At 34.3% G+C, this 20864-nt stretch overlaps 1 protein-coding gene across 10 annotated transcripts in view; it reads left to right on the top strand.

The window, feature by feature from the left end:
- The window catches only part of Polk (DNA polymerase kappa), a 65061-nt gene that overhangs the window by 6402 nt on the left and 37795 nt on the right, over positions 1–20864 (top strand). For all 10 annotated transcript variants that reach the window (XM_040272334.2, XM_078043377.1, XM_040272335.2 and 7 more), the window contains 2 exons: positions 14454–14622; positions 17567–17686. In XM_040272334.2, the coding sequence (XP_040128268.2) occupies positions 14488–14622; positions 17567–17686 (255 nt within the window). In that variant the 5' untranslated portion in view covers positions 14454–14487. The remainder of the gene's footprint in view (positions 1–14453; positions 14623–17566; positions 17687–20864) is intronic.

Genomic DNA, 20864 nt, shown 5'->3' with positions numbered 1-20864 from the left:
TCAATCGCTGGTACCCCCCTCCCAAAATGAAATATATACAATGTTTTCCATGGATTCAATACTTTCAAACATTTTACCCTCTCAGAATCCTGCAGTAAGTGTACAAAAGTACTGATATGTATTCAACAGATGAGTATTAAAGTTCAAATTTAAAATTTAGAATTTGCCTATCACATGGTAGGGTTTTAGTAAATCTTTATTGATGAGTGCAATAAGTTGATTGATGATTGAAAGGAACCTTTGGGAATTGCAATTAACAAGAACTAGGGGACTAGGTTTGTGGCTCAGTGACAGAGTGCTTGCCTAGCAAGTGTGAGGCCCTGGGTTCGATTCTCAGCACCACATAAAAATAAATAATTAAATAAAGGTATAGGGCTGGGGTTATGGCTCAGAAGTACAGCACTTGCCTGGCACATGTGAGGCACTGGGTTCAATCCTCAGCACCACATAGAAATAAATAAATAAAAGTATTTTTTTTAAAAAAGAACTAGGAAAAAAATTCACAATTAACCTAAGACCAAAGAACCAAATTTTATCATAGTTTTCTGTAAGGAGAATATATTATTTGTTAGGAGGATCCAATGTCAGACATTTTAGGATCATTTAATTTATTATTCACTCAGCAAAAATATTGCTATCAATGAATATTTTTCATATAAGGAAATTAAAGTTTAAAGAAGTTAAGATTAAGTTGTCAAAGGTCACATCTAGTGAATACTCTTGTCTCAGACTTTGGCCCTTAGAAACTTGTAACGTGTACTGTATTACATCTGTGGGATGGGGATTAGCAGTTTTAAAACTTCTATAGATTTAAGAAAAAAGACAAAAAGCTATTATCCTCAATTACTTAAAATGATTAAACATTTCAGCATCTGTCAAAGCCAAACTATATTCTAAGTATATTATATCAGTGTTTTTTTGTTGTTTTTGTTGTATTTTGTTTCTTTGACAGTTTTCTTAAAAGAAAATTTATTTACATACCTTTTTTTGCCACATAACCTTTTAAAGCTATAATAGCATATTATGTAGCTAGTTTATGTATTTTTCTTTGATTGCTAATGTGTACTAAAAACAAGTCTATGTTCTGATTACCCATAAAGAATTGAAATGACCTCTGGTACCTAATGGAATTATCTTTTTATCTTTCGTTGATAAAGGAATAGCTCATAGATTTTTTTTTTTTTTTTTGGTGCCAGGGATTGAACCCACAGGTGCTTAACCATTGAGCCACATCCTCAGCCCTTTAATTTTTATTTTGAGACAAAGTCTCACTGGATTCCTGGTACTGTCCTCAAAATTGTAATCATCCTACTCAGTCTCCCAAGTCATTAGAATTACAAGTGTGTACCACCACACCTTGCTATGTTGATTTAACACTTAGCATATCAAGAAAATGGTCATTAACATTATTTTTTTATATTTTGAGCCATTTTAAGAATAATCAATAGTAACAATATTGTGGTGAAAACAACTTTATTACAAATTATAATAAAAACTGAATTATAGGAAACCCAGATTTTTGTTAACTGTATTTTCCTGAAATGGATGATGTCCTTTGAATGTAACTAGCTGTCCATTGACTCTTATGTTTGAACCTGGAACTATTGGTTCTATAAATAAAGATTCTAGATCTCATATGCATCTTTAATAGATTTTAGTTTATTCTAGTTACTTATCTTGTGCTTCTGTCATCAAAATCCAACAACATTGAAAATCTTGACATCATGATCTTGTTAAGAAGAAAAAACAACCATGTACCCCTGATCCTTTTTGTGAAACATTTCATTTGTATTTTTATGAACACTAGTTAAAATTATAAGTCTGATAAATTTCTCATTTCCACACTATCAGTTTCTTTCCTTTCCCCTTTATATATAAGTCTTCCTTAAGCACTTGTTCACTTATAAACCATATCAGGTAACTTAGTACACAAATATAATAAAGGATGAAAATACTATCATACAACATCCTTTTAGCCAAATGCAGTGTTCTGCGTTCCTGTGCAAAACACATCATGATGAAGTCCTTCCTGTTGAATGACTAACTGGATGGGAATACCGTATTTCCTCTTTGTCCTTAAAATCACTTGTTCACTCATTATTCTTAGTTTCAGAAGTATCATCCCTGATTCATTTGAGAATTCATAGTTTGAGATTTTATTTGTATGGTCAGTTTTGTCATAATCTAGAGACTATTTGTTCTTTGCATTCTAATTTGCCTAATAATTTTGAAAATGGTCAGTGTTTCTCTCTTTGACATTATAGATAGAATGAAAAATTTAGGACTCTGAAATGTGTTCAATGAAAGCTACAAAACAGTGATGTCTATGCTTTCAAAACATGATACTGTGAGCAATACCACATAAAAACTGAAGGATGATATAATCATAACTTATTTTCCCTACTAAGTTATCTTTCTAGGTGATCATAGTATTCCATTTTTTACTTAACTTTGGGATAGTTGCTAAAAAAAAATAATTGATGAGTAATGCTTAAATAATTCTAAGGATGATGAAGTAGGAAAATACTCAAGATATAAAAAAATTAAGATCCCTAATATATCATTGTATGTCTTCAATTTTTAAAGACATTGAACAGATCATTCAATAACCACAGAATGAAGGAATTTTATTGTTAAAAATGAACACTTTTCTGTTCTTTGGAAGACTTCTAAGAATAAGACTTGAATTATTAATGCTTACAAATGAAGTTGCTCAAAGAAGAAACTCAAGCATTCTAAAATTTGGCCTTATATATTGTAGGATATATGGAGGGTTAATATAACCACATTCCTTCCTTTTTTTCCCCACAACCAAACCTGAACTGGTTTTATTTCCTTTTCCTGTCCCACATTAAAGGGTTTGCTATTGTAATTCATTCTAAAATAATAATAATTTGCTCCAATGAGGCATTTCTTATCTTAAAAATCAAAGCATATCTTAATATCTTTGCTAAATCCACTGAAATTTTTTAAAAATAGAAAATAATATCACATATAAAAGTTGAACTATTTCCCCATTATGACATCTAAGTAGACCATTTCAGTTAGTTAGAAATACTTAAAATATTGAAAGAAGTTTTCAGGTTTCAGCATAAGAAAAGCTATTGTGTAGATCTTGCTGTAGCAAGCAGTTCACAGTAGAACCACATTGTCTAAATCACAATCTGAGAGAATTATGACTAAAGTGAGTCAAGGGGATCATGGCTAATGTAAAGTAATATTTACGTTAGCTGTCAGGCAGACATATGAAAAGATATGTGAAATGAAGAAATGCCTGTGTTAACTCTGGAGACAAAGGCCTTCTTCCAACAAAAGAAGAGATTTCATCTAGGGATTATTGCTTGTTTTTGTGGAATAAGCACCCAAACTATTTTATGGTTAAGATTAAGTTAAACAGGTATATAATTCAAACAGATTTCATGGGAAATTTTGAAGCCTTAAAAAACCTTTTTTCCTCTTCTGTAGTAAGAGCAGTTACTTTGAAAAACGGGTAAAAAAAATGATGTATATAAGAATTGTAAGTGAGGTGAGCAACCCTGCCCTGCCACATGTCAGAAACAGAAAACCAGATATTATTAGGCAAATGAAGTGGGAGCAGGACTTGAGGAAAGTATTCATTGGAAAATACAGGAAGCTGGTTAGCTCAGTTCTTTTGTTGTTGTTTTTTAGTTGTAGATGAATGCTTACCTTTATTTCTTATGTGGTGCTCAGGATGGAATCCAAGCCCTCACACTATGCCAAGTACGTACTCAACCACTGAGCCACAACCCCAGCCCTAGCTCAGTTCTTTAAGGAAGAGATGAACAGCTCAAAAAGCCAGATTCAGGAACTGTATCAGTCCCATGTACGTCCCTTAATGCTTTAGGGTTGAGTGAGTATGTTAATCCAGCTGAAACCAATCTGGGATTAAAATTTTTGAGGAGTACAGAGTTTATTTGGCTGTTATCCTTCCTTTGAATCTTGGAGAAGAGTCAGTGTTGTCAACAAACATCTGTCTTAAGGTGGAATAGCTATACTTTCTAGAGCAAAACAGTTATTTTGGTACTTTAGGAATAGGAAATGAAGAGTGTATAAATCTATTTTCTTTTGCATTTTTAAATCTTTGGGGGCAGGTGCTGGGGTTTGAACCCAGGGTTCTTTACTGATGGGTGGTAAAGTACATCCCCAGTTCTTTTTTTTTTTTTTGGGGGGTGGGCAGGGTTTGGCTAAATTGCCGAAGCTGGCCTCAAACTTGCAATCCTGTCTCAGTCTCCAGGTTGTTGAGATTATAGGCATGCACCACCACACCTGGCTCACTTCACTTAATTCTTGAATTCTTTTTATAAGCTACCACAAAATCTTTTGGGAATAAAGTAGAGAAGTAGAATATCAGGTAGACACGAAGGTAAGTAGATCGGTTGGAAGTAGAATTCCATGTGTTTCCTTTATTCATCCCAGAGTTTACTGGGCAGAACCTGATAATATTCCTTTTGTCCATTGTTTTAAGGTGTCTTATTAGACAGTTCCTAAGAATTTATGAGCATAGATATTTATCACAGCTTTTTAAAAAAAAATATTTTTCATTGTAGATAGACACAATACCTTTGTTTAATTAATTATTTTTCTGTGGTTCTGAGGATTGAACCCAGGGCCTCACATATGCTAAGCAAGCACTCAACCACTGAGCCACAACCCCAGCCCATAGCTTTTTTTTTTTTTTTTTAAATAGGAAAATTTGGAAATAACCTGACTGATGTCCTTTGGGGGGGGGGGGATCTGTTAAGGAAGATTTTCCAACCATACACTGTAATACTTCATAGTCATTTAAAATGATGTTATAATGTTGGAACTCTCAGGCAGAGATTTTGAAGCAAGAAGTTAAGGAACTTAACTTTTTTGTTTCTAGGTTTTAGGCATATGTGATATGATTCGGAAGAAAATAATAATGATTCTCAGAGTCTTTTTGGGAAAACCATCTGTTAAAATTCATCAACAGTGAGCAACTGTTGTTATTTTGTGCAAGTTGTTAGTGCAGGTTTTGCATAGTAACAATTTCAACATATATCTATGTTCATACAGTTAGAAATTTGGGAGAAGTTTTTCCAAAGAAAGGAAGATTACTATGAGTTTTCCCTTTTCTGTAGTTTACCCATTCTTTTACCTTAGTGATAAAATACACATGAGAAAATTATATAAGAGCTGGGCATTAGTAGAACAAAAATTTAAGGGAAGGTGTTGAGGTTTTCCCTAAAATTTCACGGGAAACGAGTTATGTTGCTAAAGTGTTTTAATAAAATAGAGGACATAACCCTGCCATAGACTGTTAATACTTTAAGAAAATTTAGAAGTGCAGAACGGGAGAGCCAAGAGTAATTTGTTCAGACATAACTAGATACATCTAGAATACAACACTGAAACAAAAGATGGAAAATATCCAGGTGGCTAAGAAATATTAAGGGAAGAGTAAATGAGAAAAAAAAAGAAAAGAAAATTTAGAACTCAACAGCAGTGGATCAAGAAACAATGTGGGGACTGGGACTGTGGCTCAGTGGTAGAGCATTCAAGAGACCTGGGTTTGATTCTCAGCACCACATAAAAATAAAGGCATTGTATTGTGTCCATCTTAAAAAAAAAAAAAGATATTCTCTCTCTCTCTCAAAAAAAAGAAAGAAAGAAAGAAAGAAAGAAACAATGTGGCTCAGTGGTAAAGGGTTTGCCTAGCATGTGTGAGCTCTGAGTTCAATCTCTAGCACTGCCAAAAAGTAAAAAAAGAAAGAAAGAAGCAATATCAAGGTTAGGATTCAGAGGAAACTTTGAAACAGTTGGCAAAGAAGTCATTGAAGGGAATCATCTTTCTGTGACAGGAAAATAATAGCTCATATAACTCTTTCTGATATTATTCGGTATTTCCCTTTCAATAATATAGAATATAGTATAGTGATAAACAGTATAATCATAGCTCAGCATTATAACCCTACTGGCTTCTTTTGTAATTTTCTATTAAAATAATAAATTTCTAGATTGTAGAATAGTGACCAAAAAGGTACTTCAGGAGAATGAACTATCTCTTAAGATTTGTACATTTTGGGCTTGGGATGTGGCTCAAGAGGTAGCGCGCTCGCCTGGCATGTGTGCGGCCTGGGTTCAATCCTCAGCACCACATACAAATAAACATGTTGTGTCCTCCGAAAACTAAAAAATAAATATTAAAATTCTCTCTCTCTCTCTTTAAAAAAAAAAAAGATTTGTACATTTTATCATATACCTCAACTAAAACAATTGATTTGTTCAGCATCACATTTATAAGGACAGGCATTTTGCTGCCATGATCTAATAAGGAAAGAACCTCTCAGCCAACCTTTTGTGTTATGAAATATTAAACTTGTCGTCAAAATAGAAATTTATACTGTCCTAGAGAATTTTGAGTTGATATTGTAGTGTGTCTCAGAATATTTTTCATTCTGTACTAAAGATAGTTTCAACTTATTGTTTTGTAAGAGTGAATTTTATGTACACAGGATTAAGTAGTGTTAATGTTTTGACTGTCCCATTCATTCTTCATCAGAACCAGCTAAGTTAACAGAAAAAGGAAGAGGGGAAAAGACGGTGGAAGAGAATGTATGTATGGTTCCTGTATGTGTAGGTCTTACTCTGAAGGTGGAAGCTAAAAACGAAAAGTTGTTTCATTCTCATCATGTAAAACTTGTTGGCATGTGATTTTAATACATGTTTTCATTTATACATATATAAAATAATTGGAATGGAATATTGAAAAATAATAATCTGTGAAAGTCTTGGGTTACAATTAACAACTTTCAAGCTTTAAAAAATAGTTTTATAGGAATGAAAATTAAAAGGACTTTTTAAAATGTCCATCATCTAAGATGTATTAACTTGAAAATTACTATTTTCATTTTAGAGCAATATTCTTAATTCATTGTATTTAAAACTAGACAGTAAAAAGAACAATCTGAAGTTTTATGCTGGATGTTTACTTTGTTAAACAAAAGTACTAAATATTTGAGCATTTGAGAGATTTAATTCCCAATTCCCTGCCTTGCTAGGGATGGTACCCAGAGTCCCAAGCCCCATTTGGGAGATTTAAAAATAATATTCATGGCAGGTGTAGTGACAACACCATAATCCCAGCAACTTGAGAGACTGAGGCAGGAATATCTGCCAGGTCAGTCTTACCAACTTAATGAGACTCCCAGCAATTTAGGGAGACCCTGTCTCAAAATTAAAAAAAAAAAAAAATAGAAAGGGCTGGGGATATAGCTAAATGGTAAAGTTGCCCCTGGGTCAATCTGCAGTACTGCTGCTGCTTCTTCTACTACTACTACTATTACTAATAATGATAATGATCATTTTTATATATATTAAAGTTTTCTGAATAAGTTAATGGGGTTTGATTATTTACAGTAATTAGAAATGGGCAACAAGCTCCACATAGGAACTTTAAAAAAAAAATTATCATTTTCTGTATATATTTATTTATTTGTTTGGTGCTGAGGATGAACCCAGTCCTCATACATTCTAGGCAGGCACACTACCACTGAGCTACAGCCCCACCCCTCCACCTAGGAACTTACTCTGAAGTTCAGTTTTTGATATTCATACTTCTCTTTCTCTCACTCTCTCAGTCCCTCTATCTTTTTTTCCCTGTCTTATTACCTCAAGTGTATTTTGAATATTTTCTGGTAGATTAATTCCAGGTGACTTTGCTCAATATGCTAAGTACTTGTGATATTGTTTACATAATTTTGTGTTTTTTTAATAGTTAGAGAGAATGCTAAAAATTCTTCCTTAGAATTCCTTCTGAAAAAGTCTAACTTGCCATCCTTTCCATACCAAAAACAGATTTTTGCCTTATATTTTAAAGTGGTAACCTGAATAGTTGTTGGTAGAATCATACCAGGAAGAATTTTGAATATTTTGGGAGAAATATGTGCCTTTAAATCAATACACTAAACCACAGGAACACGAAGTTCTTTCCTTTGAGTTGTGCATTACTGTTTGTGCTTCTTAGTTGAAGCAAAACAGGCTGTATTTGCCTATTTCCCTTTTCAAAAAGAAACCCCTCCCAACTTTTGTTTATAAAGTCACAGTCACATCCATTCAAATAATTTGGGCTTTATATGTGACAGTAATCCTACTATAAATACTTGTTTGAAAGCAAAAACCAATAAAATTCACCTATGTAATCTGTGACCTTTGTTTTTTCTTTTGGATGCTTTTTATAGTTGCTTGTCTTTTTTTAAAGGGAGAAAAGTAAGAAAAGTAAAACTACTGATTTTCATAGCTCTGGAAATTTGGCTTAACTTTAATAATAATAATTATGATAATAACTATTGACTGAGATCTTGTCACGTACCAGACACCATACTAGGCACTTAACATTTATCTGTTGTCCTCATAAAGCCATTTCATAGGAATATCATACTTAGTGATATTATGTGACTATCTCTGCTAGGAGCCCTCTTTTAACTTTATGGATTTCTAGATAACAAACTGACTGAAGAACTAATGGGAAAAATATAGATAATCAGGACTACTGAGAGACTTTATAGAAAAGTTGAAAGGATTTTGGAAAGACCTATAAAAGACCTATGAAAGCATGCTCACCACAGACATAAATATTAGACCCCAAAGAAATTCATAGTGATTCAGATATACCAAAATTTAGTATGTTGCTATTATGGTATTAACTTTCTGTTACTCTAAGAAATACCTGAGATAATCAAACTATAAAGAAAAAAGTTAGCTGGGAGCCATAGTACACACCCATAATCCCAGTGAATTGGGAGGCTGAGGCAGGAGGATTGAAAGTTTGAGGCTAACCTCTGCCATTTAGCAAGACTTAGACTGTCTCAAAAAAATAAAACAAAAAGGACTGGGCTACATGCTCAGTGATGGAAGTATCCCAGAGTTCAATCCCTGCTTAAAGAGGGAGAGAAAGGTTTATTTTGGCTCATTACTTTGGACATTCCAGTCCATGATGGGTTGGCATGTTGCTTATGCCTGTGGCAGAGCAGCACGTGTATGGCAGGAGTGTATGGCCCAGCAAAACTGCTCATCTTCTTTCTTTATTTTTTTTAATGTTTATTTTTTAGTTTTAGGAAGACACAATGTCTTTCTTCTATTTTTATGTGGTGCTGAAAATCGAACCCCGTGCCTCATGCATGCTAGGCAAATACACTACCACTTGAGCCACATCCCCAGCCCTGCTCACCTTATTTCAAGCCAAGAAAGCAGAGAGGAAGGAGAAGAGACTGGGGTCCCACAATCCCCTTGTAAGGCACACCCCTCAATGACCTAAAGGCCTCCCACTAGGCCCAACCTCTAAAACATCCCACCACTTCCCAAGTCTTTGGGGGACATTCAAGATCCAAATTATAGCTATGCCCTTGGTCTTGATAATTTCTTTGATTTAGAAATAATCAAAGTGATTAGGCTTCAGTTTAAAATAGAGAGGTCAGAGTAGCTCTCACCGAGAAGGTGACATTTAATCAAAGACCTGAAGAAGTGGTGGGAATTTAGTCAAGGGGCTATCTGACCCTCCAGGGGAAGGGAAACTGGCAGTTTACAAAAGGGCCTTGAGTTGAGGCTGGAATGTACCTTGACTGAAGAACAGCACGCAGAAGAGTATTAGAAAATACAAGGTAAACAAGTAGGAAGGATTCAAACTCTTTAAGGTCTTGAAGGTCATTTTAAGGATTTGTGTTTTATTTTGAAGTGAGATGGGGTGGCATTATACAGTTTTCAGCATAAGAGTGATATGATCTAATTTGTGATTTAAAAGAATCATTTGGACTACAGTGTTGATAATTAACAAGAATAGCATGGGTAGAAGCAGAGAGACTAGGAGACAGTTGAAATTTATCTAGGCAGGAGATGGTGGATCAGACTAAAGGAAAGCAGTGAAGATGGTTGGAAGTAGTTAAACTCAGAATGTATTTTGAAGGAGCCCACAGGATTTCCTGACAGTTTGATTGTGAATGTTTGAGTAAGAAAGTCAAGAATGATTCTAAGGCATGAGCAATTGAAAGGGATTCAAATTGTCCTCAACTGAAATGAGGAAGTAAGTGGAGCTGGTTTGGGGGAATGGAGGGAAATGAGAAAATCAGTTGGGGACATGTTAAATTTGAGATGTTATGAATTTGGACTGGTATTGCAAATTCGGAAGTCATAGACATATAAATGACAGTAAATGTATACCTATGAAATTGTACTTCAGTTGGGGTTAAGTAGTCTTCAATAGGGGAAAGTAGTATAAAACTAACTTTGTCTCACAATTTTTCCTGGTGCCAGCATTTCTGATAGCCCACTTCTAACCCAGTTAAGAACCCAAGCCAATTCTTAAGAGTTTAGCTAGCTAATTAATATAAGTATATAATTAGTAATATAAAATTGTTCAATAGTGTTTATTTTCATATATTCATCATTTAAAGGGCAAGGTGGCTTAGAGGTGGAGTTCTGTGTTTAGTTTTTGGACTCACTTCTTAGTACTTTGGGTATGGTGAAATTATAACTGAATTATATTTGCCTGCTTTACTAGAAAATGCCAAGTAATTGAATTACTGAAGACTAAGACAAAATACAGGGTCATATTAAATTGCATCTGACAGTTTAAGGAAAAACAATGAAAACGGAAAACCAGCCTGGGCATTCAGAAGCAACATCCACACCACTGGTTCCTAAATTTGGGGGCATATTGAAATCACCTGGCATCTCTAAAAATACTGCTATTTATCTGGCTCTTACTCTCAGAGTTTCTGATATATTTAGTATATGATGAAACCTGAGTGGGCATCAAGATTTTTAAGTTCCAGAGGGAATCTAATGTACAACGAAGTTTGGAAACTACTATGGTGTCCATGTTTTTTCCTAATGGAACTGCCATTAATAGTCACAGTATTCAAAGTCCCTACTAAAATTATTTTTATTCTTTGTTGTTGCCCAAAATGGAAACCACATTGTTTGTTTGTTTGTTTGTTTGTTTTAAAAAAGAGTCCTCAAGAGCCAGACCTGGTGGTACATACCTGTAATCCCAGCAACTTGGGAGGTTGAGGTAGGAGGATCTCAAGTTTGAGACCAACCCCAGCAACTTAGTGAGACCCTGTTTCAAATTAAAAAATAAAAAGGGCTGGGGATGTGGTTCAATGGTAGAGTGCTTGCCTAGCATGCATGAGGCCCTGGGTTTAATTCCCAGCACCACATGCACCAAAGAAAGAAAAAAAGAAAGAAAAGTGACTATTACAAAAATGAGAACTTGATATCAAGATGAGTTTTCATAAACAGACCTTACTAAAGTAGCATGTATTTTCCATTGGGGGAGGGGGGAAGGTCCTCAAGGCAGATTGGAGTAAATGAGCTCTTGCTAAATCATGCAAATAAGTTACTATCATTGCTGTAGATCTGTTCACCTGGCCTTTTATTTTTTTCCACATTTTTTAGTTTCATCTGGCCATTTGTGTCTAGCATAAATGAACCCCAAATTGGAGGCAGCTGTGATATCATGGTAACTGTATTGGAGTTGGAATAAGACTTAGATGCAAATTGAAATTCTTCCACTTACAGGCAGAGTTATGATGGGCAATTCATTTAACTTTGCTGAAATTTTAATTTGTTTTCTTGATAATTTTTTTTCTGTTACAGAGTTTATAACAATTGTTATAAAGATTTTTTAAGGCTCATATAATGTGAAGATAAACAATAAGATCTACGTGTAGACATTAAAGTATTTATTTGAAAGGCTATTTCTATTGTTTTCTTTTGGTTTGCAACAGAGTCTCTCTGTTGCTCATCCTGACCTCAAACTCCTGGGATCAAGTGATCCTCCTGCCTCAACTTCCTGAGTAGCTGAGACTATCTATATCTATATCTATATCTATATCTATATCTATCTATCTATCTATCTATCTATATCTATCTATCTATCTATCTATCATACCACCATCTCTGGCCTTCAAAAGGATTTTTCTTAATCTTAGAAGTGACATAACATTGTACAATGTAAAAGTTTCCTGGAAGTGAATAGTTTTTTTCTGTAGTTTTCCCCACTGTCTTAATGCTCTGGCCAAGTGCAATGGTTTGTAGTCCCAGTGATTTGGGAGGCTGAGGCAGAAAGATTGCAAATTCGAGGCCAGCCTTAACAATTTAGTGAGGCCCTAAGCAACTTGGCAAGACCCTGTCTCAAAAAAATTTTAAAAGGACTGAGGATGTAGGTTTTGGGTTAAATCCTTAGTAAATAATAGTAGTAGTAATAATAATAATAATAATAATGTATACAATAGAATTTAAAGCATAGTAGAGAAAGTGTTATTTTGTATTTGCTGTAGTGTTCATCTATAGTTTTGGATTCAGACTTGGTTTTCAACAAAGATGTTGCCATATTAAAGCAAATTTGTGTCAGCAGATATGTTCCAAAACCAAGATTCTTCTCTTTTTATACTGGCAATAATAATATCTACCTTTCAGGGCTCTTATGAGGTTCACTTTTAAAGCCTCAAGTTTAATGAGTAGCTGGCACAAAGCATGCAGAAAATGTTAATTTCTGTTTTTCTTTCAAGAGTATAGTAATCTTGGAATGGCATTTCTTGTAGAAATAGATAAAGCAATCATGAAATTCATATGGAAAAACAAAAAGACCCAGAATAGCAAAAACAATTCTAAGCAGGAAGTGTGAATCAGACGGTATAGCGATACCAGATTTCAAACTATATTACAGAGCAATAGTAACAAAAACAGCATGGTACTGGTACCAAAACAGGCAGGTGGACCAATGGTACAGAATAGAGAACACAGAGACCAATCCACAAAACTACAACTTTCTTATATTTGATAAAGAGGCTAAAAGCATGCAATGGAGGAAGGATAGCATCTTCAACAAATGGTGCTGGGAAAACTGGAAATCCATATGCAACAAAATGAATCTGAATCTCTTTCTCTCGCCATGCACAAAAGTTAACTCAAAATGGATTAAAGAGCATGATATCAAATCAGAGACTCTGCGCCTGATAGAAGAAAAAGTTGGCTCCGATCTACATATTGTGGGGTCGGGCTCCAAATTCCTTAATAGGATGCCCATAGCACAAGAGTTAATAACTAGAATCAACAAATGGGACTTACTTAAACTAAAAAGTTTTTTCTCAGCAAGAGAAACAATAAGAGAGGTAAATAGGGAGCCTACATCCTGGGAACAAATTTTTACTCCTCACCCTTCAGATAGAGCCCCAGTATCCAGAGTATACAAAGTACTCAAAAAATTACAATAAGAAAACAAATAACCCAATCAACAAATGGGCCAAATACTGGAACAGACACTTCTCAGAGGAGGACATACAATCAATCAACAAGTACATGAAAAAATGCTCACCATCTCTAGCATCCAGAGAAATGCAAATCAAAACCACCCTAAGATACCATCTCACTCCAGTAAGATTAGCAGCCATTATGAAGTCAAACAACAACAAGTGCTGGCGAGGATGTGGGGAAAGGGGTACTCTTGTACATTGCTGGTGGGACTGCAAATTGGTGAGGCCAATTTGGAAAGCAGTATGGAGATTCCTGGGAAAGCTGGGAATGGAACCACCATTTGACCCAGCTATTGTCCTTCTCAGACTATTCCCTAAAGACCTTAAAAGAGTGTACTACAGAGATACTGCCACGTCGATGTTCATAGCAGCACAATTCCCAATAGCTAGACTGTGGAACCAACCCAGATGCCCTTCAATAGATGAATGGATAAAAAAAATGTGGCATTTATACATAATAGAGTATTACTCTGCATTAAAAAATGACAAAATCATGGAATTTGCAGGGAAATGGATGGCATTAGAACAGATTATGCTAAGTGAAGCTAGCCAATGCCTAAAAAACAAATGCCAAATGTCTTCTTTGATATAATGAGAGCAACTAAGAACAGAGTAGGGAGGAAGAGCAAGAGGAACAGATTCATTAAACAGAGACATGAGGTAGGAGGGAAAAGGAGAGAAAAGGGAAATTGCATGGAAATGGAAGGAGATCCTCATTGTTATACAAAATTACATATAAGAGGTTGTGAGGGGAAAGGAAAAAAAACAAGGGAGAGAATTAAATTACAGCAGATGGGATAGAGAGAGAAGATTGGAGGGGAGGGGAGGGGGATAGTAGAGGATAGGAAAGGTAGCAGAATACAACAGTTACTAATATGGCATTATGTAAAAATGTGGATGTGTAACCAATGTGATTCTGCAATCTATATATGGGGTAAAAATGGGAGTTCATAACCCATTTGAATCTAAAGTATGAAATATGATATGTCAAGAGGTATGTAATGTTTTGAACAACCAATAAAAAAAATCTGAATGGTAATTTTTCAGGAGTTAAGAATTCTTAACTATCTTTTTTTTAAAATTTGTCTTATTGATTTCCTTATGTGTCCTAGTTATGGATGCTTTTAAAAGCAGTATTTATTTTGTATGCTTTTTCAGATAGTAAAAAAAGAAGACATTTTACATTTACACCATGTATAGCACAAAGGAAAAGAATGACAATGACAAAGATGATCTTCTGCTTAGGATGGGACTTAATGATAATAAAGCAGGAATGGAAGGATTAGATAAAGAGAAAATTAACAAAATTATAATGGACGCCACAAAGGTATGTTTTTTGTTTCCTTTCATATCTGTAATTTAATTACTTTTAAACTTTCTATTTCAAGGAAAATCGTTGTTTTGAATATCCTTTTTATTAAATATTTTAATATATATTATTAAGCAATGAAAAAGTAAGGAATACTCTTCCTTCAATTTTTTTTCTTTTTTTTTTTTTTTTTGATACTAGGGATTGAACCTATGGACACTTTACCTCTGAGCTACATCCACAGTTCTTTTTATATTTTAGTTTGAGACAGGATCTCACTATAAGTTGTTTAGGGCCTTGCTTAGTTGCTGAGGCTGGCCTCATACTTGAGATCCTTTTGCCTCAGCTTCCCAAGTCACTGGGATTGCAGGCATGTGCCACTGCACCCCGGCATAATCTCCCTTTTAATTTTTTGCTCTTGCCATTCCACTTTCAGTGGTACATGGCTATAATCCCAGCTTCTCAAGTTCAAGATCAACCTAGGCAATTTAGCAAGACTGTCTCAAAAGAAAAAAAAAAAAAGGACTGGGGGGGTTATAGTTCACTGGTAGAGTGCCCCAAGGTTTAATCCCCAGTACTGCCAAAAAAAAAAAAAAAAAAAAGCAAAATGATGTACCAGTTGTTTTTTTGTTTTTTTTTTTTCTTTCTTTCTTTGTTTTGGTGTGTTTTTATTTTTGTTTTGAGGTCCTGGGAATTGAGCCTAAGACCTTGCTCATGCTAGGCAATAACTCTACCACTAAGCTACATCCCTAACCTTTTGAGACAGATTCTTACTAAGTTGCCCAAGTTGGTCTCAAACTTGGAATTCTTTTGCTTCAGCCTCTTTTTTAAAAATTTTTAGTTATAGATAGACATAGTACCTTTACTTTATTTATTTATCTTTAGGTGGTGCTGAGATCAAACCCAGTGCCTCACATGTGCTTGGCAAGTGCTCTACCGCTGAGCTACAAACCCAACCCTGCTTCTGCCTCTTGAATAGCCAGGAGTATAAGCTGTGGCCCTGCACCCAGCTGCTCTTTTCTTTTTTTTTTTTTTTAATTCTTTTTTTCCCAATACTTATTTTTTTGGTGTAGATGGACACAACACAATGCCTTTATTATTTTTTATGTGGTGCTGAGGATCGAACCCAGGTCCCGCCCGTGCTAGGCGAGTGCTCTACTGCTGAACTACAATCCCAGCCCCTGCTCTTTCCTTTTTTAACCCCAACAGGAGAGTACTATAATTGATTGGTTTTCTGTCTTTTGTTTTTGTGGTGCTGTGGATTGAACCCAGGTCCTCTAGCATGCTAGGCAATCACTTTACCCTTGAGCCACATTCCTAGCCCCCAAATAACTGCAAATATTTTGTTTTGTTTTCAGTTTTTATAATTGAAGGTCTTTCTAAGTAAAGATCTGTATTGTTGTTTATGCTCACATGTGTGGGTATAATCTATTAATCCAGTCAGAATCTTTATTGATGGACATAAAAGTCATTTCTAGACTTTAATTTTTATAAATAATACACGCTGAATAACCTTATACTTCATAGCCTTGCATGTGTACAAGTATACCTATAGGAGAGATTCCTAGAAGTAGAATTGCTTCACAAAAGTACAGATAGCATGAAAAAATATATATGAATGTGTAATTTTTGTGAGTTATTAAATCATCAAACATTGATTGTATCAATTTTTACTTCTACCATTGATATGTGTACGTGTGTATTACTAATACCAGAATTGCACTAACAGATTGTATTATCAAACTTCTGGATTTGCCAAGCTGAAGTAGTAGTATAATGTAGCTTATAGCTTTAGAAAAACAACCCAATAAAAATATGGGCAAAAATATGAGTAGGTATTTCAGTAGAGAAAATTTGCATATGGTTCATAAATACATGAAAAGATGCTCAATATCATTAAGGAAATACGAATTTTAAAACTTCAATGAGATACTATTCACACTGCTATCCAGAAAGCTATAATAAATAAGACAGATGATCACAAAAGTTGACAAGGATGTAAAGAAATTGGAACTCTCATATGTTGTTGGTGGGATTGTATAATGGTTCAGTCACTTTGGAAAATAATCTGTCAGTTCCTCAAAAGGTTAAGTATGACCCAGAAATTCAACTCCTAGGTACATAGCCAAGAAGAATGGCAATGTATGTCCACACAAAAACATATACCCAAATGTTCTTAACAGCATTTTTCATAATAGTCAAAAAGTAGAAATAATCTAGTATCTGTTAACCTGATAAGTAGATAGAGACTATGTTCCATGTTAGAATGGATATGTTGAGTGGTGGAATGATAAATAGCTTTAAGGTATATTTTTACATTTTTTATTATTTTTTTATTTGTTCTAATTAGTTATACATGATAGTAGAATGTTTTTTGATTCATTGTACACAGATAGAGCACTACTTTTCATTTCTCTGGTTGTATATGATGTAGAGTCACACTATTCATGCAATCATACATGTGCCTAGGGTAATGATACCTGTTTCATTCCATCATCTTTCCTACCCTATTGCCCCCTCTCTTCTCCACTCTCCTCTTTGCTTTATCCAAAGTTCCTTCATCTTTCCCATGCCTCCCACCCCTTATTGTGGATCATCATCCACTTGGTCATTTATGTTAAAATTTTGGTGGAGATAACTGATGACTCAGCTAACTAAGGTCTTGGATATGGCCTGTGGATTCTACCTAGGGCAAAGTATTCTTTTCTCAATGCAGATTTGTACTCAGCACAATAATTCTATGATTTAGAATTTATTAATTCTATGATTAATGAATACATTTTATAGATAAGGAAACAAAGAATAAGTAATTTCTTACTAGCTGGTTCACTCATCTAGTAAGTGGTAGAGCTAAGTTTTAATTCAGTTCATTTGATTCCAGAGTCTATATTCTTAGCCAACAAGGTATACTATAATAATGCTTTCCTTCAGACATATTTCTTATGATTTATTTTCTCCATAGGGATCCAAATATTATGGAAATGAACTCAAGAAGGAAAAACAAGTCAACCAACGAATTAAAAATATGATGCAACAAAAAGCTCAAATTAACAGCCAGCAACTAAGGAAAGCACAATTACAGGTATTAATTCAATTGTTAAAGTGAAAGTTGGTGGAATAGTAATTGACCTTTAAAATACGTTGTTTTTGAGTCATAACTTCAAATAAGATGAAATCTAAGTTTTCATTATATTGTAAAGTATAGAAAGCTAAGTTTCATTGTATTGTAAAACATATACATTCAGCAAGTGTACATACTTTGCTGAGCATTGTTATACTCATTTACAGAGATTCTACATCTAGACTTTATTACCTCCATTATACTAAAGAATAAATGGAGTCTTTTTTAATTTTTATTGTTGATTGTTCAAAACATTACATAGTTCTTGACATATCATATTTCACACATTTGATTCAAGTGGGTTATGAACTCCCATTTTTACCCCGTATTCAGATTGCAGAATCACATCGGTTACACATCCACTGTTTTACATATTGCCATACTAGTGTCTGTTGTATTCTGCTGCCTTTCCTATCCTTTACTATCCCCCCTTCCCTTCCCTCCTATCTTCTCTCTCTATCTCATCTGCTGTAATTTAATTCTCTCCCTTGTTTTTTTTTTCCTTTCCCCTCACAACCTCTTATATGTAATTTTGTATAACAGTGAGGGTCTCCTTTCATTTCCATGCAATTTCCCTTTTCTCTCCTTTTCCCTCCCACCTCATGTCTCTGTTTAATGTTAATCTGTTCCTCTTGCTCTTCCTCCCTGCTCTGTTCTTAGTTGCTCTCATTATATCAAAGAAGACATTTGGCATTTGTTTTTTAGGCATTGGGTAGCTTCACTTAGCATAATCTGCTCAATCTGCCATCCATTTCCCTGCAAATTCCATGATTTTGTCATTTTTTAATGCAGAGTAATACTCCATTGTGAATAAATGCCACATTTTTTTTTATCCATTCTTCTATTGAAAGGCATCTAAATGGAATCTTAATTAAATAACTTACCAGCCTCATAGGACAGGTAGTTGCCAGAGCTAGGATTCAATCCAAAACTTGTGTTTTTTTTTTAATTATAGACATGCTTTGCCACTAGAAAAGGCCACAGGATAAATTGGGATATATTCTGTAATGCTGAAAAGGATTTGGAGGAACATATTAACTAATTAAATTAAAAGGCAACTTAAGCAGGCTCACACCTATAATCCCACTGACTCAGGAAGCTGAGGTGGAGGTACTGCAAGTTCTGGGCCAGTCTCAGCAACTTGATGAGTTTTTTTGTTTTAGATCAGTCGTATTCTCTATCTTTGCACTCTAAAGTAGTTATTTTCACCATAAGTAATAAAAAAAGTAGAAAAGATTTGGGGATGTGGCTTGGTGATAGACGGCCTCTGGGTTCATCTGCAGTATCACCACCAAAATAAATAAATAAAAAAGAAAGTAATTTAAAACATAACCATGTTATAGTAAAACACACACACACACACACACACACACAATATATACACACACATATATACATATATATACACATATGACAAATGTACCTGAATTTTAAAAATAAAACACAAAGTTTCTAAAAACATGGAGACTTTAGATTTCTCCAGTATTTAGGGAGAATAAACAACTCAGAGTTCCCTGTGCTATTAAGAGTTATTTCATTAGATCTGCACTCTGTGTCACACACGTGTAATTCCAGCAACTTGGAGGTTGAAGCAGGAGGATTGCAAAATCAAGGCCAGACTCAACAACTAAGCAAGGCCCTAAGCAATTTAGTGAGCTCTTGTCTCAAAATAAAAAAAATAAAATGGGCTGGGGATGTGGTTCAGTGGTAAAGTGCATGCCCCAGTACCAAAAAAAAAAAAAAAAAAAAAGTTATTTTATTAGAAAAGTTAGGAAGGAACCAAGGGACTGCAAGTTCTAGGCCAGTCTCAGCAACTTGGTGAGTTTTTTTTTTGTTTTAGAACAACCCTGTGTTGATCATTCTTGTTTTCTATAGTAATTGTGGAATAGTAAGTAATAGGAACCAAGGTTCAGGGCACCATGTGGTAGATTGACAATTCAAAGCAGTCACATTTCTGCTAATAAAGCTAAATTCATAGCTAGACAAGTTTACTCTCTTTTCAAAATCTGATTTAATGCTAAAGCATTACACTATACATAATAATAAAATTATAATATTAATATGCTATGAAATCTTTCTTGTGATAGAATTCAGGGATCATAAATTATGTTTTCTTTCCTAAACTATGTATCATTTTTGATATATGCTTTCCTAAAACACAGGATAATTTTAAGTATTATAATGTGGTGACAAAAGATTATTTGTCTGTTAGATCATCATTTTTAGTGGTTCTTAGCATTCCACTGTATATAAGTAACATAATTTTATTTATTTTACCCTACTTTGGTTCCAGTTTTTTTGTTTTAGAACAACCCTGTGGTGATCATTCTTGTTATCTATCTTTGCACTCTAGTGTAGTTATTTTCACCATAGATGGTACTATTTTACATTTTCAATATTGTAAGTATTGTTTTCCTCACATAATTTTTTTAAGAGTAAAATTCCCCTTTATTAGGTTATTTTAGTTTTGATATCAAAGTTAGATAATGACAGTCCCCCCAAAAAATTCTAGATCAAACTTACATATAGAGTATGTACAAATATACTAAATAAACATTAAAAATACTGTCCAATGATGTATATAAAATGAGTACATCACAATTATGCTCTTTTTAAAAAAAATTTTATTCTAATTTGTTATATATGACAGCAGAATTCAGTACAATTCATATTACATATATAGAGCACAATTTTTCATATCTCTGCTTGTATAAAAGTATATTCTTTATACACGTACTTAGGGTAGTGATGTCCATCTCATTCCACCATCTTTTTAATAACCCTTTTGTCCCCTCCCTCCCACTTTCTCCCTTTGCCCTATCTAGAATTGGTCTAATCTTCCCATGCTCCCTCTCCCAATCTCACTATGAATTAGTTTCCTTTTGTCAGAAAACATTTAGCATTTGGTGTTTTGGTATTGGCTAACTTCTCTTAGCATTGTATTCTTCAACTCCATCCATTTACCTGCAGATGCCATGATTTTATTCTCTTTTATTACTAAGTAATAGTCCATTGTGTGTATATACCACATTTTCTTTATCCATTTATCTACAGAAGGGCATCTGGATTGATTCCACAATTTAGCTATTATGAGTTGTGCTGCTGTAAACATTTATATGGCTGTAGTATGCTGTTTTTT

The sequence above is a fragment of the Ictidomys tridecemlineatus genome, chromosome 1, assembly GCF_052094955.1.
Source record: "Ictidomys tridecemlineatus isolate mIctTri1 chromosome 1, mIctTri1.hap1, whole genome shotgun sequence".
Lineage (NCBI taxonomy): Eukaryota > Metazoa > Chordata > Mammalia > Rodentia > Sciuridae > Ictidomys > Ictidomys tridecemlineatus.
The sequence above is the reverse complement of the archived record's forward strand: the minus strand, read 5'-3'. Positions and strand labels throughout refer to the sequence as shown.